The sequence below is a fragment of the Simochromis diagramma genome, unplaced genomic scaffold, assembly GCF_900408965.1.
Source record: "Simochromis diagramma unplaced genomic scaffold, fSimDia1.1 OVJJ01000463.1, whole genome shotgun sequence".
NCBI classification, from domain to species: Eukaryota; Metazoa; Chordata; class Actinopteri; order Cichliformes; family Cichlidae; genus Simochromis; species Simochromis diagramma.
Genome location: NW_024386941.1, coordinates 3,906,390 through 3,921,402, shown reverse-complemented (window position 1 = coordinate 3,921,402; position 15,013 = coordinate 3,906,390). Strand labels below are relative to the sequence as shown.

The following is a 15,013-nucleotide window of genomic DNA, read 5'->3' as shown; positions in this document are numbered from 1 at the left end:
TAATAGTCTCATGCAATATTGCAGTGGGAAAGAGGGGGGGAGGCTGGTTACAGCAGCTAAATCTACTGCTGTTCCCCAATCAATTAGATCTGTGAAATCCATTTCTCTTTGCATGTTTGCTCTTGTTTGCAATAATTACAACCTCCACCCCAAACAGGCATGATAAACACCCCCTGATTTAGAAGTGTTTGTTCAGATCGGCGGGACCTGCTGCTTGTCTTGCTGTTTATAAACCGTGGAAATCTACAGGGATTACACAGGCTCATCACCATCTGTGGCATTACTCCAAAACAGGTCTGCACTGAGAAGAGCCCTATCAGGGCATTGAGAGGAGGAGGCAAAGGCAGACTGACATATAATGGGCTGCTCTCACCTCATCTGCAGAACAATGTCATCGCCATTATGGGCTGTTAGCAAAGACTCTCTCTCTCTTACACACACACACACATACACACACACACACACACACACACACACACACACACACACACACACACACACACACACACACTAGTAACATTGCCCTCATGTGCCTTTATAAAGAAAAAAAATGGTTTTAATATTGTGCGTTAATAGATTCAGTTGTTAAGAAAGAGAAACAAAAGTAACGGTAAATGTTTCAAAACCCTGTCATCTCCGTAATCAAAATGCAATTCGAACAACTGCAACCCAAAAGGGTTTCACGTGAAAAACAGAACAACAAAAATTCAATATACTTACAGAATTCCAGCAGTTCTTATCAGGTAGAGATCTTCTTGTAGCGATTTAAAAGGGAAGCCTTTTTTTCTGAAACCTGCAAAATAACATGATTGACTTTTGACTGACAGCTGTCACAAAAAATACTCATTATGATTGACAAACGTTGTCAGCACATCTGACAGTGACATCTGGTAGTGACAAATTTGGGGTTTTTTAAAACTGACAATAATAGAACATTTTGCAGTAAAGGTGCTCCGTTCAGGTAGAAATCTTGACCATCTACTACTGCTTCTAGATCGTTTTCACAATGAGATTAGTAATGAAGTGGCATACAGTTGCAGTACATGCATGTGTGCAGAATTTATCATTTAAACAGCTGGATTGTCTCAGCAACATCTTTACAAAGTCTGCACCTGCAGTCTTGCCTGTTGTGGTAGACCCCAACCTCTGTGGATCTTGCATTCAAAGCTTGTTCCTGTGCTGCCATAATAATAATAATAATGGATTGCATTTATATAGCGCTTTTCAAGACCCTCAAAGCGCTTTGCAGTTCCACTATTCATTCACTCTCACATTCACACACTGGTGGAGGCAAGCTACAGTTGTAGCCACAGCTGCCCTGGGGCAGACTGACAGAAGCGAGGCTGCCATATCACGCCATCGGCCATCACCAGCAGGCGGTAGGTGAAGTGTCTTGCCCAAGGACATAATGACCAAGACAGACAGAGCTGGGGCTCGACCCAGCAACCTTCTGGTTACAAGATGAGCTTCCAAACCCCCTGAACCACAGTGACCCACCATGATTAGTGCCACTGTGCTGTCTATCAGTCCAGTTTTCTCCAGTCACTGCTAGGATTTCTGAATGTCAGCCACTTCGTTTATCTGCCAGAGGTACATACCGTGCATGGTGCTGTCCTTCCATGATAGTTCTTCTTGCTCCCCTTCTTTCTTGTGTTGCTTTTGTCTGAGATATTGGGGTCAGTTGAGGAAATCTGCCTGATGTACTCATGGATGTTTGTTGTCTCATGCTGGACAGTGGTTTTGACACTCACTATTCCTCGGACACCTTCCTTTCGTTTGCCGTACAGTCTCAGGGTGCTGGATTTGGGGTGAAACCCTCCATACATGATGAGGAGCTTCCTTGTCTTGATGTCAATGGCTTCTATCTCCTCCTTTGGCCAACTTATTGTCCCAATAGAGTATATGATCACTGGCGGGGCGTAGGTGTTGATTTCCCAGATCTTGTTCTTTCCATTCAGCGGACTCTTCAGGACTTGCCTTGCTCTCTTCAGGTATTTGGTGGCTGTGGGTTTCCTAGCCTTTCCAGGTTTTTGTGGTTCCCTGTAGGGATTCCCAGGTACTTGTAGCTGTCCTCGATGTCTGCAACGTTGCCTTCTGATAGCGCAGTCCCCTCAGTTCTAACTACTTTCCCTCGCTTTGTTGCAATCCAACTACATTTCTCCTGTCCAAATAACATTCAGATGTTGTTGCTGTAGATCCTAATCTTGTGGATCAGCAAATTAACATCTCATTCACTCCTGGCATACGGCTCGATGTCATCAATGTGGTGGAGGTGGCTGACGATTGTTCCATTCCCTAATCAGTATCGGTAGCCAGTCTTGTCAGTGATCTCACTGAGGGGTTTCAGGCCAATGCAGAACAGCAGTGGGGGCAGGGGATCTCCTTGGTAGATCCTGCACTTGACGGTGGCTTGTGCAATTAGCTTAAAGTTGGCCTTTAGTGCTGCTCGCCACATCCCTATTGAATTCCCGATGAAGGCACCTATGGCACTGTTGATCTATGTATAATTCTAGGCATTCTGACCCTGCCACTGTGATGGCCCCTGTTCGGGGAGGTTGCTGTTGTCTGCTCTTAGATCCACTAGCCACTGAGCACTGTTTCTATGTGATGCATCCCTTATGCTCTACCAGTATTGCTCCATCACCAGCCTTGGTGGGGCTGTTCTCATGTTGTTCCCCTGCCACTGAGAGTATACCTTGGATGTTCAGTGGAGTACAGCTGGTTTAGTCTCCTGCGTTCTACCTCTCTTGTATATCTCTTCAAACAACTGGTCAAGACTGTGAGTCTTTGCTTGGCAGTTTTCAATGCCTCATGTATTCGAACACTCTTTGTACTTCCTAGGCACCACTTTCTTCATGACAAAACTCTGATAGTTGGCTAAATTCTGTCCAAACTGCATTGATTTTGGTGTCTACTCTCCTTCTTCAATGAGGGTACTTCTCCTTGTGGCTGTTCGTCTTATAGCCAAGCATCTCTGTAATCATTGCTGCCATGTTGTAGATCAGAATCACATGATTAGTTTTGATGTTTGCAGTAGGGTATCTGTATCTGTAATGCTGCATTCAAATCTTCTAGTAAACCTTCAGAGGGTACTTCACATAGTCCTGGTAATCGGCCACGGAGGGTCCAGGTTTCCAGCTTCGCCATGATCTGATCTCTCAGATCTCTCACATGGCTAATACAACATCAAGCTGTAACTTGGGTTTTCCTGTGTGCATTTCACACAGTTTTCTTGTGGATTTCTTTCCCTGTTGTCTTCCAAGTCCAAAGACATACTGGGAGTCCATTTGACTGGCAACCTGTCAAGGGTGTTTATTGCACAGTGCATGCTGGGATATGATCTCCTTAGAAACCTTCACAGGATCTGTATGTTTGAATGGAAAAGATTTGTTGTGCAATCCGAAGTTTAATATCTCTTCACAGCTGCATTGTAACTGCTCTCCTAAAATTGCACGTCATTGTCAGAGTTTATTCACAAAAAACAACCTTAAAGAATTCCTACAAATGAGCTTTTGATTGTTTTATTTTACGTTGTTGTACTCGAATGTTGGAATATCAGTTTAAAATCAGGCTGATTATTTTTTTAATGCTCATCCCTTTGCTTTGTTCATAGTTAATATTAATTAGAAACTCTTAATTTCCTGTAAAAAGGCTAATATGTTTGGAGATATATGATAACTATCATTATGACATGTTGTGACCTTTGTTCTAAATACTAAATAGAACATACTTGTAAATCTGAATACTTTATTTTCATTTTTGCTGCACCTCTGTGAATATATCCTTACCACAGCATTAATATTGAGGGACAATAAACCCACAGTGAAGCTGCATCCTTGATTCTGTTACATTCTATACCACATGCTCCACGCTTCTCTCATTTTGAAGGCGCTGTTAAATTAAACTCCTGTGACATCATCGACCAATTGAAGTTTTTCAAATGGTCGGCCTTGCAAGCTTTCACTAGTTCAGAGGCCAAAGAGGAAATGACAACTAATTCACCCTCTGCAAACCTGAACTTGAGACTTGTGGAGATAATCATATATCACTCTTTGTGACGGGTCTCTTTCAAAGCAGCCAAGCAAATTTGAATGGTAGCATGAGGCCACAGAAGGAGGTCTTTAAAGTGTGAGAGCAAGAGATGGATACTGAATGGATGGTTATTAAACTGCCTTTTATCACATAACGAAAGCCTTGTCATATTTTCTGAGTCCCGTTGAGAGAAACAAACCTCATAGTTAACCACTGTGCCAGTAATGGCACTAAGAGCTCACTAATTTTTCAATCAAATCCTGAAAATATGAGATTCTAACTATTTAGAGGGAGATTCTTTTTTTTCAGGTATTCCAATCAACTTTTAAATCAATCCTTACATTCAAAGTGAGTATAGGGCTGACTCTTTGGATTTATTTTTGAGGCCTAAAACCAAAACTTTCCAGCAGTTCTCTCACAGATCAGAGAGTTTAAAATAATTTAAATTTCTTTGCCCCTTCATTTTTTTAAAGACACATTTTAAATAAGTTGCTCTTTTAGAGAAATAGATCAACATGTTCTTAAAGCACTAGTAAAATTTTAAATGTCCATGCAGCGCCAAGAATTGCCTTCTTAAAGTAACAAATGACCTTCTTTTAAAAGTGTATGCTGGGGAATGTTCGATTTTAATCCTTTAAACCTCAGTGAGGCTTTTTATACTGTAGATCATGCAATTTTAATTGACTGCCTCAAGCACTGGGTGGGTATCAGAGATATAGCAGTGTGCTTGCTCAGTTACTACATTTCCTATAGAACCTTTTCTGTCGCTGCAAGCAATTTATCGTCCTCTCACTAATCATAAATTGTGGGGTCCCACAGGGTTCAATTTCAAGTCCTGTCTCCTTCCTTATATATGTTTGTTCTCAGACATTTGTAAACATAATGTTGTATTTAGCTGGTGTGACTGAGGGATTCTTAATTGTAGCTCCCTTTATATATACCTCTAGTGACTGTAAAATTATGGACAAGTCAACTAAATCTAAAGCCTGATTTACAGCACAGTGAGGTTAGACGTGTGAAATGAAATGACAGAAATGGATGAACAAAGTTTTATAAAAACTTTGGGTAAACAGGTAAATTAAAAGGCTGATGTGTGTGTGTGTGTGTGTGTGTGTGTGTGTGTGTGTGTGTGTGTGTGTGTGTGTGTGTGTGTGTATGAGGGGTGGGGGTGGGGTAATTATGGTCTGCAAAGATAAGCAGTTTTAAACTCTGCAGAATAATCTTTGTTATCCGTGCTTTTCAGTGGGGTACTCAGTAATGTCAAATGATTACAGAATCTTTTCTACCAAATACCAATTCAGCCCAAACAAGATATTTTTGAAAAATAATTTCAAAACATGACAAGCAGTGCTATGTTAATAATTAATAATCCTTCTCAACCATCACAACTAAATATTGCTTGTTCTATCTGGAGGTCTGTGTTTTAATCGACAATATAAATAGTGTGTGGATTTTTGCTCCCGCAATGATTTCTCCTGTTGTTATAAGTTGATATTCACAGCATTTTTGGTATTGTGTGATGTTTTGTTAACCCATATATTAAACTCTAACAGGTCTGATGATTTGTATGCTCTGGCTGCACCCCAACAATGAATTTTGCACAGCATAGACTGGGAGAGAGACATGTAACTACTATATCAAGACCACCATGCAGCTATGCCAGGTCTCCTAATATTTGCATCGAATTAATAAATAGTACACAGACAGTATTTCCTCCTTTTTACAGCATGTAGGTTTGACTGGAAACAGATGGCAGTCAGTATGGCTCAGCTCAACTTCGACATAAAGTAACTTTGAACAGGAACTCGGCAGTTTACATAATGTGATGCAAAGTCATCACATTTTTAACACCCTCGCTGCAGAATGTCCCGGGTTCAAATCTAGTCCGGGGCCTTTCTGTGTGGAGTTTACATGTTCTTCTCGTGTCTCTCTAGATGCTTCGGCTTCCTCCAGCAGTCTCGAGACATGCAGTGAGTGGGATTCCAAATGGCCCATAGGTGTCTCTGTTTGTCAGACTGTATACACTAGATATACTGTATTACTGATACTCTGACGCAAATACAAAATATGATGCAACGGTGAGTCCCGTTGATGCCAATGTAAATTATGTGGAAAAATGCTAAAATGAATAAATATAATAAAAAGTAAAATGAACAGATATTCTGTGTTTATAGCTGACCTACATTAACAGGACAGATTCCTCCCACAGTCTAAAGATAGTGTCTCTGTATTAAGTCTGTGATGGACTGGGGATCTCTTTGAAATGAACTGCATCCTATGCTGTCATAGGCATGTTCAGTTAAATCGTGGGCTCTTCAACTTTAGAGATTTATGTGTTTAAAGCATAGGGAGTACATACATCAGTTAATGTAAGATATGCTTTGTGCATTTTCAGTTACTTATTTTAATGCCAGTGTTGTTTGATCGCTGTTTAAGGCTTAAAGATGTGTGAAAGGAACCTGAAAGCCTCACGTGAAAATGTTTACTTCATTATCACGTTACAGTTTTAAACAACATTTCTAGACAATATTCAAATAAGAAAATCAGAGGACCACACCAAAGTTTCTTTCTTTAGTTCATGTCTTCTTTGAAACAAAAGAAGAAACGCAACAACATAACTTTGAATATCTATTCATTTTGTTGCAGTGTTTTTGGTACGTCTTCCTGAATAGAAGCATCAAGCGGGAATATAAATGATCTTCTATTATGTCTGCTCAGATTAGGTGTGAATCTACTTTTGTTTCTTGTCCTTACTGAGAATTGTTGTTTTTGTTTCACTGCTTCATCTTGAAGGGCCGTGGAAACATAAATACACACTGCAAACTGGATATAAATACAACACAGTCATTCATTGTTTGAAGCCTCGTTCATCTTGGCAATGAAATGGAAATTGGACACTTATGATTTAATACGGTGCTGTTTCAAGGTTTAGTCTCAGAGTCAAAATATGGGTTATGTTGATTTTCGAATCTAATCTAGAATATTTCTTTATGCTTTTCAGCATTTCAGTAGATGGACTGACTCCTTGAATTCAAACCTTTTTGATTTGCAACATAATCACACAGCATATTGCCATTCGAAAATATCTGAAACACAGCAGGTTTTAGACATGGTGGGATTATAATTGTCAAGACTTGGAAGGAAGACGGGAAATGGTATTCTCAAACTGTGCATGTAAGCCAATAATCACACAGCACGTACTGAATTAGTCATCGGGATATGTGTTTTCTTTAATACCGAAAGGCCAGTGTAATTATTTTTCTCTAACCTTACTTGACAATTGTCTCATTGTTTCTGTTAAAGAAGTCTTGACTTCCCCTTGCTGACGCCCAGCTGAAATTCGGCCTTTTCGCCCTCTTCCTTTGACAGTGTCCCCTGAGCCCTTTCTGCTTGATTTAAGCCATTTGGCCTGTTATATTGTGGGGTCAGGTGTTAACAATTCACTTCTGCTGCAGGGGCTGACTAGTCTGAAATTCATAAATGAGTTTTGCCAAAAACCCTGAGTGTGCCGATATAGGTTCTGCTTGCCTCCTCGTGTCCTCAACCTACATCAGCAACCGTGACCACATCGCACCACATATTTGAAATCTTCTATCATCTGGATAGCTTTCAACCCGGCGAAATGTTTTATGTACCTCAGAGTTTCCGAAACTGTCATTAGCACATGCTTTGTGTTCAGCCTCACATACCAATATCGGTGCTTCCATCTGCTCTATTGACTCTCATTAAAGATCTCTATCCTCATGTCAGTCTCTGGTCCTTTCTGAGATCCCTTCATCCTTGAAATTGAAGGCTGGAGTGAATCTTATCACCTCTCATTAGCTTCATCCCCATTTCTCTGGTTCCCTTTATTGCTCAGTGCTAACCTTCTCACTTGGTGGCATTCATTGCGCAGCGTCATCCGTCTTTCAAAGGAATTATATAGGTTGCAGTATTTCAGCACACTGATCCCTGACATCTAATTTGATTTTCAATAGAAGGGGGTTGTCTGTCTCATGTCTAAATCATATTTCTGTATCCTGTTTTACTTCTTTCATTGTTCTTTTCCTCTTTGTGTTTCTGAAATCAGTTGCAATAAGTGCATGAGCACTTTAATTTGTATTGCTCTGATTTCCCAGGATTGTTGCCAAAGAAACTGTACTGTTAATTGCATGTTTATGGACAATAAATCACAAAACACTTTGAACACAATTGTCTGATGAGGAATTAGGTAATAGTCAATCCCACAGACTCTGAAGTTGGTACCAATTTGAGACTCTATGCTAAATGTATACTAATTATAATGTGGGATGGATGCATTTCCAGAATCACTAACTTATCTTTTTATTACTTTTAAGTAATGTAGTTTGCATCGATGCGAATAAAATAGATCTTTTAATCTTCTTCACAAACACGAGTGCCGACTGTGCACTTGTCTCACAGCTAAAATTTGAAGATGATTTTTTATTTGAAAATATGCTCCCTGAAAAGGTTTTTTCTCACATCGATTGTTGGGATGCAGTGCACACACAAACACAGATATCTTATTCACTATTCAAAATACATGATCTTAATCTTAATCGGGTCTTGCACAGACAGTTTCAGAGCTACAATCCTTGGAGAATGTGTTTAATTTCGAAATATGGATTTTAATGAGAGACTTCCAAAGAAAATGAGAGGCATCCAAAATTCATTTATATTCATGTTGAAATGCTCCGTCCGTTTCGCTTTGCCACTTGGCTATGACAGTTGAAAACTGGGATTTCCATGTGAGTAGCTAACCCTAACCCTTTAAAAATCTCGATTTTCTTTGTCTTGTTTTTCTGTGCTCATGAGCTTTGTCAGTGCTGTTTATTTTCATGACCATTACAATCATTGGATGTGATTTAGTATTTCCATATGAGGTGGTCATGTCTGTTACATGAGCTGCAAATGAAATAAGACATTTCACCTATAAATCTATATGTATATGTTTTGAACAAAGGAACTTTTGATCGAAATTTAATATTTTGCAATATTTTTAAAAAAAAAATCTTTACGAGGGTGAATTGTCATATACAAAAAAGGACTGAAGACCTCCGAATAGGTTTTTCTGTTTCTGTGAGATGCACTTAAAATAATTTACATATTTTTTCCTCGAGTCAGTGGTTTCTTCGCCTGGATGTTCTCCTTATACATTTTGTTTGTTTATAAAACGTTTCAGCTTCTCTACTTTTTTCTATTGTTTCTCAAAGCCATGCTTTTAGAAATAAAGTCTTAGCATTCTGTGTCATCCCTGCTCAATTCTCTATCTTCTAACAGCTATAATTTTTGCCCTGGATGTGTCTTATATTGGTTGAACACCCTGCAAAGTAATTCTCTCAGCTTGGAGGCACTATAATGCTTTGATGAATAATTATAGGTTTTGAAAGACTAATTGTGTTTTTTCATTGCAAATGATATCAGTGTAGCATGCTTGCGTAGTCGCGTCAATTTAGTTGAATGAGAAGGTTGTTTGTGTCAGCTTCTATTAAGTCACACAGAGCTGGCATTTCAGTTGTGTTCTGAATCTCTGATGTGATGTCTTTCTGGTTCAATATGATTCTGCAGAGGAACTTATAGCTCAGGAAGAAATGCTCAAAACCCAAGAATATTTAGGGTTTTGTCTTCAGATGTCAATTGAATTCTTCATAATGAATAAATTAAAACTACCCAGAGTTGTTACAAGTGTCTTGGGAAAGTTAAATAATATTTTCTTGGGGTGAAATTTGGGCCAGAAGAGAGGCAGGATGGAAGGTAGGGTTTTCTCAGAAATCTGCAGTGCTATTTGTGATGCATAAACTCATCAGATGAGCTCATCAGCTCATCAGATTAATTTTGACTGATCAAAGGGGAATAGAGGATCCATAAAGCTCCCTTTAACCAAGCATCCTCAGGTTGTAGACAGAGTAAAAACATGCTTATAAGGCCTTAACTTTAATAGCAAGAATGGGATGTTTTGTGTTTCTGATTTCTTACATTTGTTTGTATATTGGTCACACCTACATGTTTAAGATCATCAAACACATTTTAATATTAGACCAGATAAAGATTTTTTGTATTAAGTTAAAAAAAAAAAAAGAAAAAGAAAAAGCTCATCACTCTGTCAGTGCGCCCCAGGGCAGCTGTGGCTACAATGTAGCTTGCCATTGCCAGTGTGTGAATGTGTGTGTGAATGGCTGAATGACTGAATGTAGTGTAAAGCGCTTTGGGGTCCTTAGGGACTGAGTAAAGCGCTATACAAATGCAGGCCATTTACCATTTTTACCATCAAACCTATTTGTAGTAGTAAGTAATTGCCCCCTTGTTAAATCAGGAATTATTGTGATTAACCACATTTTTGGAAAGTTAAGTTCAATTGCACAAACAAAGAAATCATGTAAATAGAACCTGCCTGACAAAGTAAAGCGGGCTAAAAGATCTCAAAAAGTAACACTTCACAATCTAAAAAAACTCAAGAATACCTAAGAAAAAAAGTAAATGGCATCTATTTGTTTGGAAAGAGTTATAAAGCCATTTCTAAGTCTTTGGGACATGCTGAGTCCTTATCCACAAAAGGAGAAAACATGGAACAGTGGTGAACCTGCCATGGCGTGGCCAGGCTACCAAATTTACTCCAAGAGAGCACTGAAGATAGTCCAGGAGGTCACAAAAGGCCCAGAACAACATCTAAAGAAGGCCTCACTTGCCTCATTTAAGGTACTTGATTCAACAATAAGAAAGAGGCTCGACAAAAATGGCATCCTCAGAAAAGTGTCAAAGTAAAAACCACTGATGACCAAAAAAACACAAAGGTTTGTCTCACATTTGCAAAAATCATCCTGATGAGTCCCAAGATGAAGAGGGCTGAGGCTGCTTTCTTGCTTTAGGACCCAGAAAACTTGTCATAATTATTTGAACCATGAATTCTGCTTTCTACTAGGAAAGCTGAAGGAGAATATTTGGCCATTAGTTTGTGCCCTGGAGCTCAAGCACACTTTGGTTATGCAGCAGGGACAATTATCTGAATCACACCTGAATGGCTAAAAAACCAAAAACAAAATGAAGATTTTGGAGCAGTGTAGTAGTCTGGACTTAAAGGGGTCGCTGTACCTGAGTAGGCAGAGCAAGTCATTTACTAATCAGAAGGGTGACGGTTAGGTCCCATGGTACTCCAGTCTGCGTGCCAAAGTATCCTTGGGCAAGATACTGAACCCCAATCTGCTCTCTGATGAATGTTAGAAAACACTTAGAAAAACAGTGCTTGTATGAATGAGTGAATGAGGCATGTAGTAAAGCAGTGAGTGCTCAAGTAGAGTAGAAAAGCACCATATCAGACCATTTACCATTTACCAGTCCTATTGGCATGGCATGGCCTTGTTCAGATACCCTCCAATATGGCTGAAGTAAAACAGTTTTGCAAAGCAGAGTGGAGCAAAATTCTTTCACAGCAATGTGAAAGATTCATTGCCAATCAAAAGCTTGATTGCAGTTCTTGTTGCCAAGCGTGGCACAACTAGTTATTAGCCAATTGCTTTGTCTCGAAGAGTGATTTAGGTTTGGATACCTTTTCCCCCTTTATAAATGAAATTATCGTTCAAAAACAGTATTTTGTATTTACTATGGTTATCTGTGTCTAATATTAAAAGTTATTTAATAATCTTAAACATTTAAGTGTGACAAATATGCAAAAAATAAAAAAAATCAGGAACTTTTCACAGTACCATGGAATACAATCTGCTGTTGCAAGTTAGATCCAAATTTGTGCTTATGCCCATTTAGATCAGTTAGTATTTCCATCTTAGTGCTATTTTCTGTTGTTTTTGTTAGATCTCCATTAATCTTGATGTTATTGAACAAAATATTCCAATCTCAGATGGCTTACATTAGTTTCTTGTCACGGTCAAAAAAACATAGACAAACAATGTTGTGAACTTTGCAGAATAAATGATTATGTTTGTGAAATCTGCAGGCAAAACAAATGTCACTTTTGGTATTGTGGAAAATGAAAAAATAATAACCCATTACAACTAAAAACAATGTTTGACTTAAGACAACAAACTATTTTTGTAATATGAAGTATTATGATGTTGTGCACAAATGCTGGTTGCAACTACTTGCTCCAGGTTGCCAAGTTAAGATCTGTCAGCTAAATGATATTTTTTTTGTCTGTTTTTTATCACTGAGTCAAGTGTCTTTCCATAGATACCTATAAACATGTGTTATTTAGCTATGAATCAAAGAGACAACATTTATTGGCATAACCTTCTGGGGTGGACGGCAACACACTTGTTCCATCTATTACCAACAGATGGCTCTTTAGAATGACACTCGCTTTATGACCTTTAGCTGGGACAGTTTTATTTTGTGACAAGGACAACGCTTTCAAGACCTGTGCCATTTCTTCAGTCGGCGTGCATATTTATCAGCCTTTTCCAACAGGGATTTAATCTAAATTATTGCAAGGTTATCCTTCTTGAGTTCAACTTAGTTCTGCCACTTCAGTGAAGTAGCTTGGGCTAAAACTTATTGAGGCCACAATTAGATAAAAACAGTGTGAGCTCTGCATTTTAGAAAGATAGCTTCAAGACAGGAGTAAGTGCAGGTGAAGTAGATACTGAATCTGTAGAAAAGCATACATTCACTGCATTACAATGGAGTTCAGCAACACCTAACATTCTCCTCAACCACCACCTCACATACACTAATGCTGATGTGCTTTTACCATGGGATCTCTTTAAATGAAATGCAGAAGCGCATACTGAAGAGTGGCAGGTCACTTATATATATATGCAAAGCTTCACTTTTACCATGAAGTTATGAACAGAAAAAAGTTTTCACACAGCAATGCATTTTCATCTGGATTTTTATAAGCATGGCTCACTGCACAGCATTTTAATTTACAAAGCCTCCAAAAATTGAGGGAAATCATGTTTAATTGTGAAATAATACTGCATTTCACTGATACATGTCACTAAGAAATTATTTTCATAATGAAAGAAAAAAAACATATCACAAAAAACTAAAACTGGCCTAACACTCCAGTAGTGGCCCCGAGAGAGTTGTTCATTGCACCCCACATTAAAGACTTGGACATAACAAAGAACAAGTGGATTTTATTGTCAGACATTACCAGTAGATGGACTTAAAATATCCTTTGTGAACTGCAAGATTAAGTCAAGGGAGTGTTCAAATCAAAAGAGTTTGTTCCTTTAGAGACACGAAAAGGCAGTGAGCATAATTGGGATACATCTGTGAAATTTATGTTTTCCTGTTTTAAGTGAAAGACTCACTAAGTGTCTAAAATGAGACAGGACTGTACACTGTGGAAAATTAATGTGGCTAGCAAATTAAACAAACACACAGACAAAAACAATTTATTTTTCATGAAAATTGCAGCCTGGTGGCTGCTCTACAAAAACATATTTACCATATTAGCCAGTAATTCTCGAGACAGACTTGGGCGATAATGAGAGTGAAGGAAAATGTGACATTTGCCTGCAACAGCTTGTAGACAGGAGTTACTGGGAGCTGTCTGCTAAACCTGTTTCAAATACACAGTTGTTGGCCAATTCCTGTTAGTTATAGATGCCAGTGGCAGCCTCTGGAAAGATCATTTATGACAATAAATGTCCACATTTAGTGAGGATAAAAGTACAGCCAGTGGGCTACATGTCAGGATACTATCAGCCAAGTAACAGTAATTCTAGGCTAACAGTGAATCCAACAATTGACTACCACATGTTTCAACATCTGTGTTAAATCCGATTTCTGTGCAGATGGAATTTCTTTTGAGCCACAAACTCAGGCAAACCCACAGCCTACAAAGCTGCTCATGTGTATACAACATCCTCATTTTCTTCTGACGCGCCAGATGCTTCCTGTGCTGTTACCTTAAAGTTACACTACAGCACTGCACAGTTTAGCTGTCTCCTCTCTGACCTGCTGGAACACAGCACGTTGTGATGGGACGGGCTTGGCATGCGGCACCCTGATTCGCTGTTGTCTCCGGATACTAAAGCCTCGCGCACAGTGCATGCCTGCTCTCTGTTCTTTAGCTGTCAGTCCGTCCGGTCGGCTAGCAGCAGTCGGTGCTCGATTGGCTTGGTCTGGAGAAACCATGGCAGACCTGGGAGATAATGTTACAATTCCTGAGTTCAGCTGCCTTCTCCAAATGGATCCCTACCTCAAACCGTACGAAAAGGACTTCAGGAGGAGGTAAAGCACGGCTCAAACGACGGTTTTGTAAACAGCTTGTCGCCAAAACCAGTCCCCAGGCAAGCGAGCAAGACCCACGCTCGCAGTGGCATTCGTGTCTTGAATTAAAAACATACACACACTAGAAAAAAACCGTTGTTTGCAACACAACCTCGTCTTCAGGTTTGACACTTCAGGCGAATAGAGGTCGCATAGAGCTACGTTTCCCACCCGTGCGCAGTAGCTTTACACCCCCGCCCCCCTTTTCTCCTCCCAGTCAGCCGAATAAAACGCGTTCATAGGAGATAAGAGGTGTTCGGATTATGCAAAAATAATGAACCGCTACCAGAAACTCTTCGTTTTACATGACACGTTGCTGAGAAAGGGCAAGTCGTCTCTTAACTTCCTGTGCGTGATACTTCGAGAGCAGGCACGTATTTCTCAGTCAGCTGACATCCACGTTGCTTCCTGAGGTGATGCTGTTAGATGCGTGCTTGTTGTTTAGTGGGTCCAGCATCTTCAGGGCAGCTTTTTCTTTCTGTAGGCCTTGCTCTTCATAACAGTGTTTTTTTTCTTCTTCTCCCTCTTAGTATCCCGCCTTTAGTAGCTTGCAACGTAGGAGGCTTGTGGCTAGAAAAGATGCTGCTGCAGCTAGTGGTTTGTTTTTCAGGGTTAAAGGTTCTACAATACGAGTTACCCTTCATGCAAAGTGGACTAGGTTATGCTATGTTGCATGATGTTCTTCTCCAGCTTAGACTTGAACTCCTGACATATATAAGTATGAATGCACGACTTCAGAACTCGCCTT

At 39.5% G+C, this 15,013-nt stretch overlaps 1 protein-coding gene across 1 annotated transcript in view; it reads left to right on the top strand.

The window, feature by feature from the left end:
• The first annotated feature begins 13,930 nt into the window (after window positions 1-13,930).
• Window positions 13,931-15,013, top strand: part of gbe1b (glucan (1,4-alpha-), branching enzyme 1b) — a 93,956-nt gene continuing 92,873 nt past the window's right edge. The window contains exon 1 of the mRNA XM_040037872.1: window positions 13,931-14,226. Coding sequence (XP_039893806.1) covers window positions 14,045-14,226 — 182 coding nt within the window. The 5' untranslated portion in view covers window positions 13,931-14,044. The remainder of the gene's footprint in view (window positions 14,227-15,013) is intronic.